Source organism: Sciurus vulgaris (assembly GCF_902686455.1).
Source record: "Sciurus vulgaris genome assembly, chromosome: 1".
Lineage (NCBI taxonomy): Eukaryota > Metazoa > Chordata > Mammalia > Rodentia > Sciuridae > Sciurus > Sciurus vulgaris.
The window spans coordinates 85,442,442-85,468,613 of NC_136461.1; the positions used below are offsets into that span (position 1 = coordinate 85,442,442).

The following is a 26,172-nucleotide window of genomic DNA, read 5'->3' on the forward strand; positions in this document are numbered from 1 at the left end:
GCATTTTTATACATAAGTGATGAATCTTTGGAAAGAATAATCAGGAAAACTACCCCATTCACAATAGCCTCGAAAAAAATAAAATACTTGGGAATCAATCTCACAAAAGAGGTGAAAGACCTCTACAATGAGAACTACAGTACACTAAAGAAAGAAATTAAAGAAAACCTTAGGAGATGGAAAGATCTTCCATGTTCTTGGATAGGAAGAATTAAAACATTCTTTTACTTTAAAAATACTATATTGAGCTACTGCCCATTTGGCTATTTCTTGATCTATTTTTTGTGTTTGTTTTATTATAACTTTCTAACTAATTGTTAAATGTTGAGATTCTTAAGGTTCTGATGTGGTCTATTGTTTGTCTCATTCTACATTCATTTCCATGGCTTCCAGTATATCTCTACACTTGCTACTGATATAGCCAGTTTCTTATATCTGTATAGCTCCTCTCTCACTGTATCTTTGGACTTGTGCATCAAATATAATTTTAAATCCACTTATTCGTTCAACAAATACTAAGGATCTGCTATGTCCAGGAACTGTCCTACATGCTGGACATATACAGTGATCAAACACATAAAACTGTCTATATTCATGAACAGCCTATATTCATGGGTCTTACATTTTATTGGGAAGATGAATTGATAAGAAGATAGTGAGAAGATAAATGAATAATATATATACTACATTACATCATATAAAGTCTCAAGGAAGGAAGAAATTATGAAAGATGGATAAGAAGTGTTGGTGACATAAGTTGGGTTAGGATTGTACATGGCAGCCAAGGAAGGCAAATCTGAGGTCACATTTGTGAGAATAACAGAAAGCAAAAAGAAGTCAAGCATGTGAATATCTGGGAGCAAAGGCTATTTTCTCCTTAATTTTTTTTTTTTTTTTTTTTTTGTCCTGTAGTCTGTTTACTTACTGCTTAGCAAACTTTTTAAAAACATTTTCTGTACTCCTTTTGATAATTGTGTACTTTGAAATAAGTGGTAAATATTATTTACATTATTATTCAATGAGAACTGTGTAATGTTCACACAACCTTAATAGATCCTTTAATCTCTCTGAAGAAAGTAGGATGCAAAAGATAAATAAGAAAATAAATAAAATTAAAATACATCAATATATCCATTGGGATTTTACTTTGTAAAGGGCACTATGTCTAACAGAAGATAAGAGGCAAAGAAGCTGGGTTGAGGTATGATTAGAAGGTAAAGACATGGAGCCACACTGTTCAGGACTTCACAGTCAAAAAATTTGGCAGTGAAACACCTTGCAGATAACTTTGTAGTTGGATATAGCACAATTCTGACAGTTGGCTCTAGTGCAATCTTTCACTTTTTTAAAACCATTTAATTATGAACATAGGAACATAAGTCTTAATTAAGAAAATCTTTCTTCTTCCTGAATAAGAACTGCCAAGATGTCAGAGGGCAAGACTAAAAGTTTCTCCTGGATTCATTTTATAGTCTCCACATTTGCAGACTAAACAATGCTATACTTCCAGGAATCAATAAGTGCTTTTCACAAAGGGTCAGAGTCATCTCTTCTCCAGTAAGAACTTTGAACTTGTACATAAAATGTGCTTGGAACCCTTTGGAAGCAGCATCCACTGCTCAAAAAAACCACTGTTCTTCTTGTGCCTCAGACCTATCAGAACAATTTCTGTTACCAAGGTTCCCCATTATCTCTTTTCAAGACTCACTGGGTCAGGTGACCTTCAAGACTTTATTCTTTTTAAGGTAGGCATCTCAGTCTCCTACTTATTTTTCTAACCTTGGTTGACCCTTCTAGACCCCTTGCCATTAAAAAAAAAATGGTGTTGATTTCCACAAATCAATATAATGACTATATTTTACCCTATTTTATAGTCCAAGATGTGGTCTTAAAGAGATATCAATTTTTTTTAATTCTCTTGGATCCTACGCAAAGTTTTCATTATGTTTATTAATTTATAATCTGTAAAAGCTTTTCCTCAAACAAGGATGTACTGGCTCTTCAAGACAGACACAGAAAAGTGAAAAGACACCTGCAAAAAATGGATGTAGGCAAAGACTGCATTTAAATGATTCAAAGTTTAGTTTCTTACATGTCTTCAACATACATGTTTATTAATATTTTTCAAATGAACACATTATTTTCTCAAACTGAAGTTATAAAATTATTATAATAAAAGAAAATTAAGTATATTAAATGCTGTATAATTATCTCATTTGTATGGCTAAAGTTATTAGCTTATATATGATGTCTTTAAAATAATTCCCATTTGCAGTTACATTTCAAACTGCAGATTTGACACACCAGCCAGGAGGAAAGCCACGATTCCTGCTGTGCTAAACTTACTGAAACAAATAGAAAAAAACACTTTATTGTGTTTTGTTCCTGTTTTACTATTTTGTAATTGGACTACCCTACAGGAAATACGCTTTTTTATAATATATCATTGAGTTACTGTAATAATCTCATTTTATACTCTTCCTTTATATATAGCATAAGTGTTTCAGAATTGCTATTTATGTCAAAGATAAAAATAAAATAATAGAAAAAAAATTTAAAAACATTAATCAAAAAGGTGCTTTGGGACTACTTAAAATGGAACTTGCTCCTCAAAACATGCCTGAATGTATATTTTGACAATGGAAATACACATACACACATTTCTATCCAAATATCTGGGAAGTGGGACGATCCAAAATAGAAATGAAAAAAAAAAATCTCTTGGAAGACATTAAAAAAATGTATTCTCCAATTAATGAAAACAGATTAATAGCACATATCTAATTATTTAAAGGTCACAAAGTTGATTTTCAACCTTCTGATTATTAAATGCAATATGGCTAAAAATCAAAGACTCCTTTGTATACAAATTAGTCTTGATATTCATTTCTGGAAACTACAATTCAGTGGTATAGTCCATGATGCTTATATTTTACCATGTGTGCCATGGTTAGTTTTGCCAAAATAAACAGCTTTTATGAAAGTGCTAATATCCTCATCAATGAATCAAAAAAGTGATTTTCAGAAAATACTTGAAAAACTACACCTCACATCTACGTGGATCTCACATATTAAGATCTTTTTAAACTGATACAAATAAACATAAAGGTTGGACATATAAATGGGAGACCAAGTAAGGTTAGATAAATGTATATATTGCATAAGTTTAAATCAGGTTAAATACATTTCTCTCCTCAGACATTTAAGGATTTTGGGCATGAGTACTGGGGATTTAACCTAGGAATACTTTATCACTGAACCACAACCCAGCCCTTTTTTAAAAAATTATTTATTAATTTATTTTAAGACAGGGTCTCAAAAAGTTGCTTAGGGCCTCACTAAATTGCTGAGGCTAGCCTTGAAATTGTGATCTTCCTGCCTCAGCCTCCCTAGTTGCTGAGATAACAGGCATGCTCCACCACTCCCAGCTTTAGAACTATTTCTCAACTGAAAAGAACTTTAAACGGAATTATTTTGTCACTGAAGTAATAAAATTCACTTAAAATGGTTTTCAAGTAAGAGGAGCTTTTTGAACAATTGTGCAGAATAGCAAAGAAATTTATTTCTAGTAATTAATGCAAAATATTTTCAATCTATTTAGGAGAAAACCACAAAATTTGTTACTATATTAAGTGGTATTTTTCATAACCCTAATTCTCATTTTTAATGTTGATATCTTTAAGGGTCTTAAAAAGCAGCATATGTGAAGGGATATAGTACCTACTCTGGAACTTTGTGTAAACATCATTTCTTTCTGGATCAGACTATAAGGATACCCAAAGGTTTTATTTCACATAAACACATATTTCATTTCCTCAGAAGTAGAAATATTAGTAAATATAACAGAAGAAGAGAGATAGAGATAGAGAAAGAACAACTACATAGAACTAGGAAAATTACATCCTATAGGATAATGTCCTAAACTCTTCCTAAAACTCTGAGACCTCAAGATTTAAAGGTGTTATTAAATTCACTAAGAAAAAGAACGAATGCATCTATTTCATAAAACTTTAATTAGACACATCCTACAATGTAACTTTGACTTTATTCCTACCGATTCCCTTTGATATTTATCTCCCCACACTAAAGTCATTTGATTGTGTTCACCCAGGTGTAGCGTACTCAATGATACAGAACTCTCTCCAGAGAAGAGAACAGGGAATTAAAGAAATTAGAAGATAACAGGTTGCATATTCTAGCTGTAAAAACAGACACTTTAGGAAAGGTAAGTGCTTAAGTGGTCATATAAAAAGCTCAATTAAAACTAATTTAACTTTGTCTCATAGGATTTGTTAACCTACACTTTTGAGCATTGAACTGAGTTGACAGAACCAAGTTATCCTTAAGTGTTCCTTATTTAACCAGACCAATTAATAACTAATTTTTGCCAAAGTAGTAACTTATTTCATTTATACGAGAGTTAGTTTTAATATACACTATGATGTTGAAAAAAAAGAAAAACATCAATTGATATTTGTCAATTAATAAAATATTTGGTTAAAATAACCAATGGCCTAGCCATATTTTGATTTATTTGAACAAAATAGAAATTGAAAGCTATGCCTTATACAGGATAATAAACTTACTGAAAATTAAAATTAGTCCCAGTAACTGAATTGAAATCAGACCAGCTAGAAGGTAAAGCATATAAACTGTGTTTTTTTTTAGATGTTGAATCTGAAGTTTCCACAGGACAATCAAATGTCAGGTAACCATTTAGAACTGTGTTTGGAGTTGAAGAGGGTAACCAGTGAGGATGACACAGAGACAGAAGACCATGAAGGACAGTCTGAAGAGAGGCAAAGAAACAAATGAGTCCATCAAAGACAAGAATAGAGAGAAAGAAATGCCAAAATGAAACTGACAGGCATGTTCACATCAGAGAGACATGAAAAACAACAGTGGATCAAACATTTTCCTTGAAATGAACAAAACAAAAATTAATTATAAAATAACACTGATTTGTTTTTCTTTGAACTTATGCCATATAATTGTTTCTATTAAAGTAGGGCACGCCTTTCATGACCAAACAATGTGTTAAGGTAGACAGAAGGCAGCATTAACTTTTAAATAAACAGACTGCATAAAGGAACCAGAGGCCAGTCAATATTACCACTGCCAAAATCCATGGAAAGCTGGGTAAACCCCACATATCATATTTTTAAAAGCATGTATGATCTGATAGAGAACTTTTTCAGGATGGGATGAGGAGATCATCAGCAAACTTCTAGTGATTACCGGTAAGGGTCTGGGATGTTTTACTTGGAAGTTAAGAGGACAGATATGAGTGTTTCCCCACTGGAGACACATTGAACTGCAGTGGTATGCAGCAACTGAAAGGCAGACAAAAGCAAAATGTGGTGGGGAGGGAGGGAGGCACTAAACCAAACTTGCGGAATTTGAAGGGAGAAAACTAGCCAATCTCAAATCCTTAGCTGTAAATTTAAGCAATTCTCTCAGAATTAATGAATGATGTAGATACTTAAGCTCAAAATAAACTACTAACCACTTTCACCTCATTACTCATAAAACACTACTCTCAACATACACCAAGAAATAGGCCACATGCTCAATTAAAAACCAAGTGTCAAAGAATTATATTCTTAACATTTTATTTTGTTCATAAATTATAAGTCAATATCAATAAAATCTAGGAGTCTATCAACATTAGAGAGATGCCCTTGTTTCACATCCTCACCAAAATTTGTTTCTTGTCAGTTTTCTTAATATTCATTATTCAAATAGGTGTAAACTGGTATCTAACCAGTGTTTCCATTTCTATTTTCCTAATGACTAATGGTGTTAAACATATTCATATTCCTATTCAATTTTGTACATCATCTTTTATGATGACTTCTGTTTAAATATTTTGACTCTTTTTAAAAATTTTATATGCATATTTTTAAAAAACAGTTTTAGATTCACAATAAATTCAACAAAATGTGCAGTGTTCACACATACCTCTTGCTAGCCTCCTCCCTGCAACACACACAGACTGGCTCACCATCAACATCTAAAATCAGATTGCCACATGTGTTAAATTATGAACCACCACATATCTTTATCACACAAAGTTCACTGTTTACAGCAGTGGTCGTTCATGCTATTTTACATTCTACATTCTTTGGTAAACATAATAATATGTAAACATTATGATATCATAAAAAGTATTTTTCGTTCCCTAAAAAAAATGCTTAGTGCTATTACTATTCATAGCTTCCTCCTAAACCCAGGCAATACCTAATCTTTTATCGCCTGTATAATTTCACCTTTTGCAGGATGACACTTATCTAGAATAATATCTTATATAAACATTTCAAACTGTCCTCCTTCATTTAGTATTTGGCATTGAAGTTTTATCTATGTCTTTTGGTAATATGGTAGTTTCTTTTTTGTGCCTAATAATATTCCATTGTCTGGATGTATCATAAATTTGTTTAGTCGTTCACCTGTTAAAAGACATCTGTTGCTTCCAAGTCTAGCAGTTATGCAATTAACATCTATGTGCAGGTTTTTGTATAGACAAATTTTCAACTCAAGCAAATGCCAACAAATGCAATTCCTATATTGTATGTTGTCTATGTTTATTTTTGTAAGAAACTGCCAATTTGCCTTCCAAAGTCTGTGCATCACTTCACATGCCCACCAGCAAAGAGTAAGAGGTCCTGCTGCTCCACACCCTTACTAGCATGTGCTATTATCAATGTTCTGAATGTTGGCCATTTCAATAGTGTAATGGTAAATCACTGTTTTGTGACTGTGAATTTTTCAATCTGCAATTCCCTAATGATGTATGACACTGAGCATCATTTCACACACTTATTTGCCATCTATATATATTGGGGAAATGTATGGTGAGATCTTTTGCCCATTTTTAAATCAGTTCTTTTTTCCAACTGTTGAGCAATAAGAGTTCTTCATATTTTTTGACAATTCTCTATCAAATGTTTTTGCAGATATTTTTTTCTCCCAATCTATGGTTTGTGTATTCATTATTTTGACAGTGCTTTTGCAGAGCACAAGTTTTTAATTCTAAACAAGTCCAACTTATCATTTCTTCATGGATCACACCTCTAACATTGTATTTCAAAAGTCACTGCCAAATGCAAGTTCATGTATATTTTCTATTATTTTTACAGAATTTAATAGGTTTGTATTTTAGATTTGGGACCATTATTCATTTTGATTTAATTTTGTCAATAGTATAATGTCTGTGGTTAAATTCTGTTTTTTCCTTCCTTTTTATTCTCTCTCGCTCTTTCCTCCCTCCCTCTCCCCTTTTTGAACATGGATGTCCAGTGATTCCAGCACCAGTTATTGAAAAGACCACAGTTTCTCCTTTGAAATGCTTGTGCATTATTTGCTCTTCTGTCATAGCATCTCCTTACTCTCTGCTTTCCAGCCATCTTAGTCTTCTTCATTTCCTTGCTTCCATCACATGCCCACAAGGGCTTTGTACTGTAACAGTCTCCCATCCATGCTTTATTCTTTTCTATTAGCCTATCCTCACAGCTTTCTTTCAGATTTCAGCTCAATTCACTTTGGGGAAGGCTCCCTGTCAAAACTTCCTGTAATTCACACTCTTAGCAAGCAACACTTCCTCTCTTTTGTAAAATTATCTTAGTTATAACTTTGTATACTTTGGTGTGGTTATTTGATCAATGCCCACCTCTCTTCCCATTGCACTATAAGAATAAAGCTCATAAAAGTTTGCTCATAATTGTATCCCTAATGTATATGAATGGTTTGCATATACAAGTAAATATTTAAAAGTATGGACCAGGTGTAAGAGTAGTTATCTCCAATTTCAATGTTCTTAATGCCACTGTGCTTTCAAAGGCCTTGTACTATACCTATTATACTAGAGTCATCTGTTTTATATAAATGCCATTAATGTCTACAAATACAAATATTGCTCAAAACAATTAATATTTAAATGTAACTACAAAGCCCTGTTCCTCACTAAAATTCTCTGAAATGTTAGAGGATATGAGACCCTTGCATATAAAACATAATTCCTAAAATTCAATAAATTATACTACAATCAGTATTTTTAATCCCATTCCAATAGACATATATTTTTAAAATTCTATGTGAAAATAGAACCCTGATGCAAATATATATAACTTTTCCTCTATACACTCTCCAAACAATAGGTTGAAATTCAGTTTATGTAAAGATGTATTATAATTCTTAGATACAGACAGGCCTTACAAATTCTAAAACCTTTTAATTTTCAATCATAAATAGCCTGGGGTCACTAACATAGATAAATTAATTAAATTATAAATAAAAAATTTATACACACACACGCGTGCACGCGCACACACACACACACACACACACACACACACACACACACACACACTTGAAGAGTATCATTTGAGACCAGAAAATCACTAACTATACATGGAAATTAAAAAAAAAATGCAGCTGAATTATCCCTTTCTTTTCTTCATTTCCTTATCAGTTACCATGAGACTCTATTTCCATGTTTTCAGTCTTACCCAATGCCTACTCCCTACTGGTTTCGTTTTAATCTTCTCTCATGATTTTAAAATGAATAAATGCATGCTGATGACTTACACAATTTTATGCACATCACTAGCTTTCATCTAAACACTTTGAAAAAGCCACCTCTTTCGCCAGCATGTCCATCCCTAAACACTACATTTTGGAAGTAGAGATTATGGGCTGTTTACCTTATGCTCCAGCTCTCAGCTTTGGGCTTGGTATTTGGCAGGCCCCATGCTGAACCAAATATAGTAATCAAGGGCAGGAAAAGCTTTACAGAGTATTGTTTTTAGGATCACTTTCTGTATCAACAGAGATAAACCTGGAATGTGATAAGACATTTAAAGATATTCAATTTGAATAACAGTACACAGAGCATGTGTGAGTGTGTGTGTGTGTGTGTAGTATATATCATATGTATGTATGACTATAATATTTATGTTTACAAACACTGAGGATTTTTTTCTTTCCAAGATGCTTTTGTTTCAAATAAGTACCATAACTGTAACATAACCACCAGGAATTAGTCAAGTAAATTAATCTACATGCTATGTAATCATGAGGATATAAAATATAAAACTCGTGTTATATTTAGTCATGATCTTAAACTATTTGTCTATTTGTTTAAATAAACTATTTGTATGTATCATCATTATTTTTTGCTCCATATAATAAAAAAAAAAAAGCAACCAGATGCATGCAATGATTAGATTTGTCTCGAAATTCTTAGTTTGCTTATACAGTTTTCAGAAAGTATATGTTAATATTGATGTAGTCCAGATATCTTTCAGGAATAGCTGTATCATCTATAAAAATATGTGTGACAAAATTATGTCATGTCCCTTATAAACAAGGACATGAAGAAAATTGAGTCTCAAAATGTCATATGAGCAGAAAATAATTCTGAATACAAAGAAATTACAGGACAAGTCTTATATTAAAACCAAATAATGGTAGACTTTCATTTTCCTTAAGGAACAACTCTCAGTTTGCAATTAATGGTAGTTAACCACCTCAAACTGGTTATCCAATGATTTTAATTATTTATTATATTTTATACATATGGAATCATCTACTTCAAATTGTGTGTCAAACTACTAATATTATATTTATAGGAAAAAAAATTTGTATCCTTATTTCACTATTAAAGATAAAAGTCTTATTTCTCAAACATATTTCTCACCTGAGATGTTTAAATTGCTACCCAATTCTTACTTCTGGGTGAGAAGTGTCTCAAGCAATATTCCCTCACAGAATATGAAATTATGAACAACATCTAAGGGGATAAAGGAAGAAACGAAATACGAAGAAAAAATATGACAATGACAAATATAATACCAGTAAGTAATTTAACTTTATTGTAAATCATTTTTCTTCCCCTTCTAAAAGGAAAAAAGGGATTCCTCTAAAATATCTTCCTGAAAGATAAAGGAAAATACTGGCAAGATAACTCATTTGTAAACATAGCACCGGTATCAACTAAATGGATTACCTGTGGCCCAGTGACAAACACCCATTTCCACTAAAAGTTGATGTTATGAAAGATCTCTAAATAAAATTACTACTATTACTTCTTCTATTCCCCAGCCAAAGTAATTCACCTTAAAAAGGGAGAGGGCTCTAAGGCTAATGTTTGTAAAGGCACTAAATTAATCTGAACTTATTAGGCTCCTTGAAAAACATTAGGAAAGTTGAAATTTAAAGATTATTAACTAAAATATATGTAGTTAATATATATAAATTATATATATATAAAATAATAAAGTGTTTAACATTCATTCCTTTATTTTTTAATGTACCTTTTTTCTAATGTGTTACTAAAAGTATGCATAGTAGTTATATCTCATGAACTAGGTACAAAACTAATTAATTAATTAATTAATTAATTAATTAAAATTTTCTGAGTAGTAATGAATCTGCAAGAGAAATCATTTGAGTTCCAATTCTGGCTCCTCCAATTTTGCACTGTGTGCAAATTACTTTGCCTCTTTCATTCAATCTTTATTCACCAGGTTAACAAGGGGGATGCTAAAGCTGAATGTCAAGAAGCAGTGCAGAAATGAAGAGCTAGGTAGACTTACAGAGAGAGGCAAGCAAAGGGCCAAGCATGGCACCCAATTTCTAATTTTAGAGAAGAAAAAGATGGCCACTTGGGCAGGAGTTCTGTGAGCAAAGTTAAAAGTGATCAGGAAAATGGTTGATGAGGACCTAGGGACAGGTCACAAAGATACTTACAAGAGAAGACAGAAATAAGAAAGGTAAAATAATAAGTCCTTGAAGGGAAATGTCACAATTTAGCTCATCTGAATGTTCATTGGGAAATGAATTCTTAAGAAAAGAGTGCGAAAAAGGAAATCAGTCATTCAAATGAGAGGCAAGGAGTGTGGCAAGATGGAAAGCAAAAATTGGACAGATTCCAGGTATTTTTCTGGAATTAGGGTGAGAGTTTTTACAGAAATTTCATGCTGATTAGATGTAGGTATCAGAGAGAACATTTTTCAATGAATTCCAGATTTGGAGGTCCAATAATTGAGTAGATGTTACTCAGTTTCACTCGAATGGAAAAACTAGCCAGTAAGCAGGTTTGGTGAAGGATTGTGGTGAGAAATTGCTTTATCTCCTTTGATACCTGAAAAGGAAATGTAGAATATATAGTCTGAGTTGTCTATTAAATACCAAAATGTTTGGATTTGTAAAAATGAAGATCAAGGTAGCTATTAGAACCAGAGATGCAAGTAGGAGGGTGGTCCACAATAGATGGTTATTTATATAACAATTTACCCAGGAAAAGGGGGGAGAGGAGATGCAATATGTCAATGTTTAGAGGTTGAGAAATGAGGTGATAGCAACAAAGGAGAGTGAAAAGGAATAGCCAATGAAGAGGGGAAATAAAGGAATATAGAGTAACTGAGGCTTATGCAATGGGGGGGCTGTTTCTAGAAAAGGATGGTCAATTAAAGTAAATGCTGTGGAGGGGTCATGTACAAGTTAGGGATTTGATGACCAAGCAGTCTCACTGAAATAAGATGCCAGTTTGAGTGGATCCAGATGAGAATAGGATGTTAGAAAATGGAAAACTTCTATAGACAACTTTTTAAGTTTAGTTTTGAGGGTGAGGAACAGTTATGAGTGGAAGGTACCTGAAAAGGAAAATATAGAAAGGGTTTTTTTTTTTATTTTTAAGATACACTATTATGTAAGTATACATGTTTACAAATGGAAATAATCACGAAAAAAGGAAAAATTAGTGTTACAGGAAAGGGATAATTACTAATGGAAAGTTATTGAAAAGGCTAGAGGAAATAGGACCCATGTCCTTCCACAAGAGCAACGCCCGTCCAGGTATCATAGGAAGAAATATTGAAAATTAGGTTAATTTATTCCCACATCATTGAATGCCTGAACATTTGAGAATAACTGTCACAAATAACACCTTGTACATGAAGGGCACATCACAGACATTTTTTAAAAGAAGGTCAGAGTATCCCATATGACATCCCATTTCATCAAAATAAAAACTAGCCAAAAAAAAAAAAAAAAAAAAAAAAAACCTTTGTGGACTGTAATGTATTTGCTTCTTATTCAATATTTTATTAAATAAAAATGTTGATTAAATTTTTGAAGGGAGGTAATTCTTTAGTTCCATGGATATGAAGCTGATAAAGGAGTTAAAATAATGGACCACATAATGTATTCTAGTCAATATTTTCCCAATCAATGTCAGATACATATAGGCATCTGAGTTTTACACAAGGATTCTTCATCTAATGCCAAGATTAATGGATAAGCTGAAATATCCCAATGTTGTCTTTTTATAGTACTACATTTTGGCAAACTGGTGTCAAACTAAAAACATTGTGATGTTTCATAATATAGGTGGTTCATTTTCTCACATTTTAAATATAAACAATAAATATCAGATATTACTGTTCATTAATTTAGTAGCATTGATACCTATTCATCACCTTGGTTGCATATTGGTAATTTTACAAGCTAGATTATCTCTTTAATTATTAATCATGCTTATTTACTTGAATGCATAATCTTTGAAATGTAACATTCAATTTCACAGAACAGTTCAGAAATTTGGAGATACGATGCCTAAGTTAATGTTCTTTATTCATGTTTTTTTAAATTTTTTTATTGTAAACAAATGGGGTACAATTTATTTCTCTGTACATGAAGTAGAGGCATACCATTTGTGTAATCATACATTTACATAGGGTTTTATTCATGTTTATTAATAAAATTAGAAGATCTTCATAGTATATTTTAATATTAATTCATCACAATCATAAATTCTTAATATATTTCTTGAACAACTCTTGGAAGTTGGAAATTTATTCTAATGAATTTAAGCCAAGTTTGTTCCCAACCAGGGGTCAGCCAACTGCAACCCATAGGCAAAATTCAGCTGGTCTTATGTTTTTGTAAATATAGCTTCGCTGGAACACATTCACACTAACCTATTCATATAATGTCTATGGATACTTTGGTACCTTCTTAGCACAACAGAGTAACAGGCTACAGGAACAAAATGGCCCAGAAAAGTAAAAATGTTTGCTATATGGCCTTTTACATAAAAATGTTTGCTTCTGCTTCAGCCTATCAAAGTATCATGACTTGTCAACTGAAGAAACAAAAACAAAACAAAAAAAAATTCAGAAGAAAGAAAAAAACCCATCAACTTACTAGGCTACCTTTACCACTTATCAGAATAGAGGGCTTTTTACCCTAAGAGTAAACACCAAAAACCCTCAATGAATGATAGCACATATCACTAAATATTGCATACGAAAGTTTATTAATTATATAACATGCTAATATGAGAAATGAGAAATATAGCTGAATATCAAAATACATTTTCCAAAAGAGATGACTTATAGAAAACAATAGAACTAGCCATTATACTTTAGTACATCTTGTAATGTGCCCAAATTAATTAGGATAGGCAACAACAAAAAATGCCAATGTGCTTATAAACAATTGTCTATTATCTATAAGTCTATTCTATTATTCTAACTTGCAGAAAACACCAAATATAATTACAAAATACATATTCAAAACATGTAAACCACTAATTTTCCACTTGTAAAAGCCTGATTCAAAAAGCAATTTACTTTATGGTTTACTTAAGCTTTGCAACTACATTAAAATATGATAGTATATACACAACAGCTTGTTAACAAGATTATCATAACATTAAAATCATAATGTGGCACTTCAATTATGGATACTTAAAATTAAAGCTAATCCTCACAGTACCAATTTTTATCTCCTAAATAATTTTAGCTATTAGCTGCTCATTCAAAGTCTGTATCTAAAATGATAAACATTCCAGAGTATCAACTTAGCTCTGCACTTTTCTTTGGTAGTATAACAAAATCTGCATCCCTTCTTTTCTAGTCTTAACATGCAAACCTTTAATGCAAAGAGTAAAATGCAATTTTTTCCTGACCTTTGCTCAGTGCTTCCTGCTCATGTTGATAGTGATGGTGGTGTTTCAAATTATAAAACCCTAAATACCAATGGAACATGTGTTCTTTTTTTGTTTTATTATTCCAAATGCATCAAGTGGCCATAAAATGGCATTTGCAATGATTGATTTGTTTCTACAAATACAGCTCTTCACTCAACACTGCCTATTACACAGGAAGCACCAGGTTGAATATACCAATGCTTATCCTAAATATGATAATGCATGCTATAAATAATTAAGCTATGCCTAATTTCATTTGTACTGCTGTTTAACAAAATTTATCATTGATAATTATACAATCAATATTTCTTACATTCAAATTCTAATTTTAATCTAAGGTTGTAAAAACTACATTAAATTAACATAGTTCTAAAACTTAGATATACTGATTGCTACCAAATTCATAAATAATCCATAAGTATAACTGCTGAGCATATGTTTGGCTTGAACGTTACTAACAAATAATATAGCACTTTCTTCTATTCCCCATGAATAGTGAGAAGATTAAATGGGCCATCTGAAACTATTAAATTCTTGCTTTCACTCAACTTTGAAGTAAGTGAATGAAACATTCTTAACATATGTGGGAGATAGATGACACTAAAGTGTGTGTGCACATGTGCATGTGTGTTATATACTTATCATGTACAATTTATATGAAGTTAATTACACAGTTTACATAATTACATATAACCAATTACAGATATGTGCTGAGCCGCTTTTTAATCATATTTATTACAGCAGATACATCATCATTATCTAAAAATGTGATGATGTGTTTTTGTCTGTAGATTTCAAAATATCTAAAGGTATTCAACTATTCAGGCTGATTTCCTTATTCACAGGTTACGTGATATAAGCCAAAACAAGGAACCTACTGTTCCATATTAGGAATAATAAAGACAAGACATTCTCTGCTGGTTTGGAGAGGGTGTTTTCAGAAATTCTTGTTGACACAACTGGTGAAAGAAAACTTGGAAAAGTGTAATTAAGAAAGGATCAAGACTTTTTTTTTAGATTAGAACTTTATCTCATAACATGCATAAAATTAATTCAATGGAGAAAGGAAGGATTGTATAGAGGAAAAAGAGGGGCGGGCAAGGGTGGGGAAAAGGAAAAATAACAGAATGAGGCAAATATCACTACCCTATGTACATGTATGATTACACAAATGGTGCAACTCTACTTCGTGTACAACCAGAGAAATAACAGTTGTACCCCATTTGTGTACAATGAATCAAAATAAATTTAAAAAATAAATAAACCTAACACACAGAAAAAAATTAATTCAAAATGGATACATCTAAATATATAAGAACTGAAACTATAAAATTTTTAATAGAGGAGAAAAATCCTTATGTTCTTGATTTGAGCAACGTATCCTTAAATATAACCTCCAAAGTATGATCCATAAAAGGAAAAAAAAGATAAATTAGACATCATCAGAATTAAATATTTTGTGTTTCAAAAGACACTATTAAGAAAATTAAAATTAAGCAAATGAACTGGAAGAAAATATTTGCAAATGACATATCTGTTAAATATCCTGTGTCCATAATGCATAAAAAGAACCCTTACAATTCAAAATGAGAAAACTCAATTATAAAATGAAAGAAAAAATTTGAAAAGCCCTTTGTACTAAAAATACATATGAATAACTAATAAACTCTGTCCATGTCTATGAAAAAACAAAAGGATCAAGAAAAGAGCTAACCCATTATTTCTGAAGCTAATCATACTTTGTCAAACTTTTCATGTAGTTAAAATGTCCACACATAAATGGACATTTCTGATTATTGAACTAATTTATATTTTTGATAACCTTGAAAACAGAAAATGTCAAGTCTTCTATGATTCTGACATCACATTACATATTTAGTATTTTAAAAGGAAAATTTCTTTACTTCCCACACTGTTAAACAACCTGTTGATTTCACTAGAAATACTGTGTTGGGTTTTTTTGCATTTTATTTTATATTCTCTTCTATCCCACTTCAGTTTTTCTGGTAGCCTTTTAATTATTTTCTAAACTGCTTAATTCACTAGTCTCAAATATTTATAGAGTGTCTGCTCCTTCTTCTACCAACTTTTTAAGTTGGTATAAAATGATTTCATGGAACCTCCTTGTATCTTTATAACCCTAATGGATATACCTAAAAGACAAAGGAAGCTCTAGACTCCAAATGCTGTCATACATCGCAAGTTTTTCTTGACTGAGAGTGGGAGATTATTACATACACAAATGCACGAGTAAAATAGATGTAAATATATAGGATATCTGTAAACATGCACACATGAATACACATGTATACAAACTTATCTCCAGGAATAAAATTAAGGAGGACAATAATATTATCCTTATCTTTAAATCGTATACAGGCAAACAAAATTATTCATAGAGACAATCCTTTACTCTAGTTCATGTAGAAGTATCAGTTAAAGAAATATTAGTGTACTTAAACAACTAATCTTTACAAGGGATACAAGATTAACATAACTAAAACAATAAATATGTGAAACAATACATAGGTACCAGAGCATAGTAAAGCAATCCTTACATCAGCTGGTAATCACCTTAGTACCACTGGATACCAACATTTAAAATGTACTTTAGGAAAATACATCTAGAAGGGATAGACACAAAAAAACTGAAAAATACCTATGTAACTATCTTGGAATTTCTCCTTAAATTTCAATTTTTGCATAAGAATTTTAGATTACTATTTATATTCCTTCCATCTCTAAAAGTCTCTGAATCAAAAGTAAAGAAATAAACACATTACAGCAATTTTAACCTTCCAACTCAAACAATATTTAGAATTATTACATCTCTTACAAACTAGTTTCCAAATTGACATGGTTATACAAATGCTTGACTCTGTATACATGGCTGAGTTTATGACATACCTACAAATACTATTCCACACACCAGAAAAAAAGCCAATAACCGTAAATTATGCAACTCAACACCACCATCTAGTGACAAAATTCTTAACACGTGACAAAGCCAAGCAAAAAGGAAGACATTTCAAACACATTTGTCCTGGTAGTTCATCTTTATAATAATTTTCTAAATATAACAAATCTCACTAAACAGACTTGGCTCTGCATATAAAATACTAGCCTCTACCTGGAAATGTTGTATACTCCAAAAATACAATTTGTATTCTTGCTGTAGAGATATATCCATTAATCTAGGGGCTGGGGTTGTAGCTCATTAGCCAAGTGCTTGTGTAGCATTGTGTGAGGCTCTGGGTTCAATCCTTAGCACCACATAAAAATAAACAAATAAAATGAAGGCATTCTGTCCATCTACAACCACAAGAAGAAATTAAAAGAGAAATATATCTATAAATCTAACCAATCCATATTTTTATGTATTAATTAAGCCACTGTTAAAAAGCTCCCAATAGCAATTTTACTTTCTTTTCCTTAACAAACTATACTGTATTATATGTGTACTACTTCTTTTTCGGAATTTAACATGTCCTTTTCTCAAGTTATTCAATTCAAATACTTATCAGTTCCACATACACACTACCTATTACCCATGGACTACTACTGCCTCTGGAACTGAAGAGAGAGATCCACAATGTTAAAAATGGCCCCACCTTTCCATTTGATGCTTTAGAAACTTGTTACAGGGTGCAAAATAATATAATACAAAATAAAATCTCCTAGGCATGATAAGAGGATTAAACTAGTGAGGTAAGCAGAAAACATGGTGAAATTGAGAAATTTACCTCTAAATTCATTATCATACAATAGATCATAGATTTTACCTGGAGATGACACTTTTCTATATGTGCTTTAAATGTTTTACTTTCAGGAATCCTGTAGATTTTCACACAGCCAGAGCACCACAATGGATTCTATATAAGTCAAGCAAGGAATACTCTCTTTGGTATTCTATGTGCTAAGACTACAAAATGAAGTTTTATAATCAATTCTATTAGTTACGTATAATATACATAAATTCTTTTAAATAAAATCCCACGGCAGTAGCTCATGCCTGAAATCCCAACTACTTGGAAAGCTGAGGCAGGAGGATTGAAAGCTTGAGGCTAGCCTGGGAAATTTGGCAAGACCCTGTCTCAAAATAAAAACTAAAACAAGGTTGGGGTGTGGCTCAGTAATAAAGTTCCTGTGAGTTCAATCCCTAGTACTGAAAAATTTTCTTTGAAATAAGTACTAGACACCATTAAACTAACATAATGTATACAAACACAACAATATTTTTATTTTATATTTATTAAGTTTCATAATCAAAATTCCCATCAATTCTATGAGGTTTTAAATTCTATTTTACAGAAAACAATTAAAATTTAATTTACCTAACATGACATTGGAGTGTCAGATTTGAGTCTTTCATCCTGGTATTTTTTTCATATATGTTTTTTCTTATTTTTATGTCACTGTTTTTCTAATTATTCCTAATATATTGCCTTACAAACTATTTTTAAAAAGAAAAGTATAAGCCTGAAAAAAGTACCTATATGCCCATCACCCAGATCTAATACCTAGGTTTCATTCCCATCCTTTTTTCTCTCTCTCTCTATTCTATTTATTCAGCCAAGATCATGTACTCTATACGACTGTGTTTCTTGGTATTTTTATTTAATTTTATAACACAGGAATTCTTGTGCCACTAAAAATACCATGTTAAATATCATTTTCATGTCCAGATAGAGAAGTAAATGTGCTAAAATTTACCATGTATACATGAATATATGTGTGTAGATATCTTAATTTGTTTATTTAACAGCAGGCAATTAGATTTTATTCATTTTGTTCAAAATTATAGTCCATAACCTGAGAATCCAACCCAGATTGCCTATAATTTCTATGGTTTCCGCATAGCATATTTCTAGAAAATAAGATAATATGAAACAGTATGTTCACTCTAAGACTCTTAGCACTTACTACCATACTCCTTTCTTTAAACACAGCAGCAATTTCCAATCCTCATGAGTCTGAGAAGGTTACTATTCCATCTGTAGCACTAAAAACCTCCTCCATACCAAACTTTAGTAATAACGAAAAGCAAGAAACTGGTAGATTTTTTTTTTAAATTGTACATTTTATTTGTCAGTAGAGGAGAATATTTTTAAGAGTTTCTTAGGTATATTTTGCAAATTATCCATTGAGCTTCTAGTTGTTTTAAATCTGTCACATACATGGCAATGCAGTGTACTGATGAATTTTAATTTTGCAATTTTTCCAGTTATAGAAGTTTTTAATGTAATCAAAGCTTGATGATTTCTTCAAATACTTTTTAGTTTATCATTTCTTTCTCCACTAAACCTCAAAAACATAGTTACTTCCATTATACACTGGATTTGGGCATTTTCATTTTTTTTCCATTTAGCTCTCTAATGTACATGATTTGCTTTGACACAAGTGAACTGAAAATATAAAGTGATTTTTCCCCAAATTGCAAAACAACCTTCTAATACCATTTCCAGAGTGATTCAACATTCTCTGAGTAACCTGGGGTACTTTATCATACAATAACTTCTTTGGACCTTTATAGGTTCTATTATCAATTATAGTCACTAACTTATTATATGTCATAGGTAGAAAAGCTCATGAATGTCCACCTTTATTTTGAATATGACCACATTAATACATTCTTCTTGCTTCTTTTAAATTTTATATCTCTATCTATGCATCCATTTTTTAAGTTTTGTGAGACAGAATGATTCTAAGCCCTTCTTATAATTTGTTAGGGTATTATTTGTTTGCTTATTTGCTTGTTTGTTTTTTTTATTAACCCTCCTGGACTTTCTAGAAATACATCATGACTTTGGAGAAAAGTAATCACCTTGTCTCTTTCATATCACGTCATACATGTTATTCTGGGTTTTTCATCTATTACTATGTTATGGATCTTCCTTTTATTATAATTTTTCTAAGAAAGAAATCTTGTAAATGTAAGATGTGTGTGAATGTGGTATAGCCCACACTGGCCTCTTCATTGATGAGAACTCCACCCATGAGATATGATGGTCAGGCATCTGACCTGATGCACTATTCTTGAAAATCACATGTCTTTCCCTGGCAACAAGAAGTATCAAAATGTTAACAATTTCCAAAAGTGGACATCATCCTTCATCTTTTTCCTGAGTTATAGAATTATGTTTCATTATGGAACATTTACATTTGGGTTTCACTTAGCTGTCTGAAATTCATGTGAAAACCAAAATCTTCTTCAATAATCCACTTCTTTTTGTCTCTCTCCCTGTTTCAGTTAATATACTTATTTTTTTTTTTTATTTAGTCTGCACATTCCATGGAAGATTGCAGCCCCTTGTGGTTTTTACATGCAGGACTTCAGGCTTCAGGCATCCTCACATCTAGGATATGGGAAGAATGGGAAGGATCCAAAATGATTCAGGCACTGGGGTACTAACAAAGGAACCGGATCAGAATGCATGGCAGACTGGCCAGAAGACTGGATGAGGTAGCAAGAATTGCGCAATGACAGAATCCTCTCTTTTCTATTCTGAGCTCATAGAAATAATAGAACCTTAATAGATAAGGAGGTGTTCAATTCATGAAAGGCCCGAACACAGGAACCACAATGTGTTAATCTTCAGATTGAGTTTAGTTCTGCTCCAGTTCTTCCCGGCTAGACATTTTCAGGGCAAGAGCACCACCACAGGCATCAAAGTCTTCCAAAGGTTGCTGAAGAGATCAAACTAGTGAGGGAAGGAGATGTTCCCATAGCCTTTTAATTCCAACCCAATAGACCATGATAGAAGCTATCACCAAGAATTCAGGACCGAGAGAAAGATTCAAACACTAGGTCCCTGGGTCTCTTCCTGTCTATCTCCTCCACTAGACCACTGGCTCAGCTAGGGCAAGGACTGCATTATTCATATGTTTAACTTCATTATCTGCAGTTACAGACACCCAATAATATTCATTAAATAAATGAATGCTTATCTCTATCCCTACACTGTAACTTCTCCCTGTATTCCAACTCTACAGAGTTTTAAGAATACCTTCACAGAGTCACTCCCATCCTTAATAAAACACATTGACTACTCAAAGTCATTTAAATTCTTTATTAAAGTAAGTTAGATATGTAACTGGCCTCTAGAATACGTTAACAAACACATTTTCAGTCAGCTTTGAGACCAGTCCCTGTGCTGTGGTTTTTGCCAAATTATTCCTACCTGTTTTGGTAGTCACTTCCCTACTCCACTGGGCTGCTGAGTTACCCCTGCCATCCCTGTCAACCTTCTACTGCTGCATTGCCACTCCACAGTTCATAGCATATAAGGAGACATGTTACTGACAGAAAAATTCCACTTGCATGAGTTTTGTGATAAAACATAATATTCAAAAACCTTGAAAACATCTTGCTCTCCATTACATTAGACTACTTACTGTTTCTGAAATATGACTTGAACCTGTAGGCCTCCTCACCTTTGCTCTATACTAATCCCTCCACCTGTCCATCTTTTAAAATCAGGTCAAATTTTTTACCCCGTGTTTTTTCAGTCCAGAAACCCATATATATAAAAAAATGATCACCAATGAGAGAATAATCAATTTTTGTCTCTTCATGCATTTTTCCTCTTATTAATCATGTTGTGTTTCCTTTACTTGTTTTCAGATTCTTGAATCTCACAGATAAAACAATGAGCTCTCACTGCATTTTCAAAAAACAAAACAAAAAAAAAAGAGTTTGACCCACAGTAAACTACATGGTTAAATACTGTTAGTTACTAAATCGTTTCAATGGTTATCCAGACATTACCAAAAACACATGGGCATGTGTGAGTATGTGTGCTAAGTGTATAAAATATGCAACCTATGTAAACAAGTATATTTCACAACCATGTAATTAAATTCTGATTTAAATTATGTGGACTACAGCTTTCTCTCACAGTATGGCTGGTTGAGAGGTTACTATAACTAGGTAATTAATACTTGTTTTTTTCATTAGTTCATCTCTACTATTTTTAAAAGTATGACATTCTGGTATGTTCTAAAATGGTAGGTACTGCAAAATTTGGCAGAATTTAATAATCTTTTCACATGCAGTTCTTCTATAATTCAATTTGTTTTTTTCTAGATGACAAATCTCCTACACTGATTACATGCTCTTTCCTCATACATTATATTTCCCTCTCTCACATCCACATTCATTCACATTACCCCTTTTCACTTCTTTTTATGTTTTTGGCCTTCAGTTCTTTTATTCAAAGCATGAGAGCTGTCATCCTCTTTGTCTTCCTGTCCATGCATTTACTTCAAAATGAATAGATATAAAAATGCAGAAAATAATTGTAGTTTTCTAAATAAATATTGGTAGGCACATTTAATGTATTCAGAATCATTACTATAAAGCATTGCAAAGAATAATGTTCAATTTATAACACTGTGGTAGTTTTAGAGAATAAAGACTACATTGAAAAACAGGAATTCATTCATAATTTCTGTTTTAGCCTTTCCACAATATATTTTACACCTTATTTTTAATTTATGACTATTTTCAATAACCTAAACTTTCTGGGAATGTCTTATTACATTTTATAGATACAAATTCTCCATTATGTACTCAGTTTTATTTTTCCCTTTTTTTTATTAGTAAAGACATTAACAATAAAATAGGCTCCCTTGCTCCAGCTGGTAATTTCTCAGTACTAGTAATATATTATTCCTCTTTTTGTGACATCATAATCATCTATAGAGAAGTACCATGTATCTTTGTGTAGAAGCTACTGTTTCCATTAAATTTAATTACCTCCCCCTGTGGTTTTAAATAGAAGTGGCTTCAAAATGAGGGCAGCTTCTATTAAATTTAATTACTTTCTCCTGCTGCTTGCATGGTAAAAGCGAGGTTGCTAAATGAGAGCAGCTTCTAAACTAAAGTATATGGTAACTGTGTGCAAGCAATAACAAAATTGTATCAAAACCACTAGGAAGGCTCCCAGCTTTGTTCTTCCCCTTATTTTAAAAAATTTTAGACTTAAAATCATGAAAAATGAGCAGTAAGATATAAGGAAATATATTTTAAAAAGAACTTTATTTTCATAAGCAGAATAAAGATAAATATATTTAATTATTTACAAAAATACTGTAAATTATCCCAAAGGTTCAAGCTCAGAACTTTTAAGAGCAGTATCATTTGTTATTTTCCCACTCTAAGGATGATGGGTCTTACTACCTACACATTTTTAGTATATGGTTAAAAAAAATACTCTTTTTGGATTCTGATCAAATGTCTTTAAAGAATGCTTCACTGAAAATTATTTAAAAGGCATCCAGTCTGGGGGATTTCAGAGAAATATTCAAAAATAGTGCTGTTAAGAAATGGAAAAGAAAAAAAAATCAGGCTCATTACAGACCAGAATATTTGAAAAGAAGTTAATGATATGCTTTGTAATAGTGTGAAAATGTAAATCACTTTAAAAATACTACAATATAATCCTATAAAATCTAATAGAAGATGAAATTTTAAGTACCTCTTTTGAATTAAATATTAATTAGAAGGAAATACTGTTAAGCCACCAATGTACATGTTTATTTTTTATATATACAGGCAGAATTTAGATGAACAATATTTTCATTCAATCACACAGTTTAGTATAAATATAAAACAAGACACCCCTTAAGCATTTTAAGTAACAAATTAAACATTTACATTTTTTACTGTGCACTGAGGCTTAACATTTATGCAGCTTCAAAACCAAAGTACAGCCTCAAGGGAAGTCTCTCCACTGACAAATTAATACCTTAGAGAACAGAGCTGAATGGTGGCAATGAACTCATTTGTTCCCCCAATAATGAAGAATGACTTTTTCTTTACCACATCTGTGACTGTTGCTATGGTGACCTAGACTTACCTCATTGCTTCTCGGAGAGCTCCTCGCTCACCAAGAGTCGTGTGCTTGATGTCATCAAAATTATTCTCCAGCTTCTCACAATTCTGCAACACATTAAAAAATTACATTAGTCCTCCAACATCCTGAGAAAAATGACATCTATGCAGTTATATAAAAGTATAATTGATTATATTGATTGTGAACTCATGAAAAATATGCACATCACTTTAATTAGATAGGATTCATTAAAACTGACAGTTGATTCAACAGCAACAAAATAAAAACATGATACAGCTGTCACAAAAGTCTTTTCCATACATTTTTTGAAATAAAGAACAAAATGAGTATTACATAAAGTAGGAAAATGTTTAGAGTTTTTCAAATAAAAATTAGTTCTCTAAAATTACACTGTTATCAGTTAATCTAAATTGAGAAAAGAATGAATGAAGTAAGTTTTAAATAACAACGAATGATATATGATAATTGGCTAGTTCTAAATAAGTTAACTTTTACTAAGATGGACAAAGCCCACGTATAATAATAAAAGTTCCAAAAATTTTTACCAAAATGTTATAATCACACTTGTAAATAACAATCTACATGACATTTACACACATATGTACATATCTTTATCTTAGTATAAATAAAATCAATTCTTGAAATTGTGACATTATATCAAGTTCTTAGAATGTCAAAAGCAAGTAAATACACAATAAGCAACTTAAACGTCATAAATGTTTCTCTCTCTTAGCAAATACAATAGCCTTAGTGGGCTGAATTTTTCTAAGAGTGTATTTTGATATTTTACTACAATTCTTAATATATCTGTATATTTAACACCAACTTAATCTTACATGACCCAAATAAGTTTTGAGAACAAAAGATGTAAAATTAAATTTTAGATTAATAAATATCTATTTCAGTCTTTTGGCACATAAGATTTCTTGAAGAATTTAGTAGTATATAGGTAATAAAATAATTGGTTGTAGTGTTTTAGTTAATATTATGACCAAAAATTAACAATGAAATTTAAGTACTAATGTTTTCTTCCTATCCTCACATTATATATTAGTATGTGGGATTTATGAAAATTAAAGAACAGATTAGCAAATTCCAATATAGAAGAATTGATTTAAAATCTATTAGTAGCTAATCCATGATGTTCACCTTGATCTTCTTTTATGACTTAATCAAATTAAGATAAAGATATTTTTAACACAGTCATAAGGTTTATTTTTGTTTTCTTGTTTTTTTGGTACCAAGGATTGAGCCTGGGGTGTTTAACCACTGAGCAGTATCCCCAACCCTTTTTATTTTTTATTTTGAAACAGGGTCTCACTACATAGCTGATGCTGGCCTCAAACTGGCAACCCCTCCTGCCTGAGCCTTCTGAGTGGATGAGATTACAGGGGTGCGCCAATGCACCCAGCTGGTCATAAGCAGCTATAATGAAGACCTTGAAAATTATCAAAATTGATCTAAAATAGCTGGAATTCTGGGTAAAACATCCTTTGCTGGATATATACACTGTGACTATCCTCTCTTCCTCTACCTCTTGTCTTTTCACATTTTCAGTAGTGCCTTTTCATGAAGAGAATTTACTAATTAAATTAATGCTTTTTATGTCTTATTATAGAAATTTGAAATTTGTTAACATCATGAATGTGTTTTCTATATTCTTTTAGAAAGTTTTGTTTTACATTTCATATTTGGATATATAATACATCTGAGATGGCACCTATACATGGTGTCAGAGAGGAAATAACACCAGATAGACAATCAAGTAAATCAAGAGTATTTATTGAAAGGACCATCTATAATTTAGAGCCACTTTTTTTCATAAATTTAGTTGCAGTGTATACAACATCTGTTTTAAAGTATATTCAGCATAACTAGTCTACTTTGCATATTTGTGCTAGTATTGTTGTCTTAATGACATATACACAATAAATAAATTACTCCTACAAATAAACATAAAAAGAAAACTAAATGGAAAAAAGGACAAAAGGCTTAAAGAAAGTATTTGAAAGATAATATCCAAACAGACAAATTAAAAAAAAGAGGTTCTACATCATTATTCATAAGAAGAATACAAACTTAAACAATGACAATATAATAATATATATTCTGGAAATATCTAAAATGAAGAAGATAGACCACATGGTGGTAGTGGTGTATTTTGTGTGCATGTGTGTGTCTGTGTATGCACTTTACCATTTTTTAATGTTTTAATTAATTACACATGGTAGTAGGATTCACTTGATACTCATATATATGGAGTATAATTTCTCATTATTCTGGTTGTACATGATACAGAATATCACTGATCATATAGTTATA

General features: G+C 31.6%; 1 protein-coding gene across 5 annotated transcripts in view; it reads right to left on the reverse strand.

The window, feature by feature from the left end:
• The window catches only part of DPYD (dihydropyrimidine dehydrogenase), an 845,662-nt gene that overhangs the window by 722,673 nt on the left and 96,817 nt on the right, over window positions 1-26,172 (reverse strand). For all 5 annotated transcript variants that reach the window (XM_079105431.1, XM_079105432.1, XM_079105430.1 and 2 more), the window contains one exon: window positions 23,854-23,936. In XM_079105431.1, coding sequence (XP_078961557.1) covers window positions 23,854-23,936 — 83 coding nt within the window. The remainder of the gene's footprint in view (window positions 1-23,853; window positions 23,937-26,172) is intronic.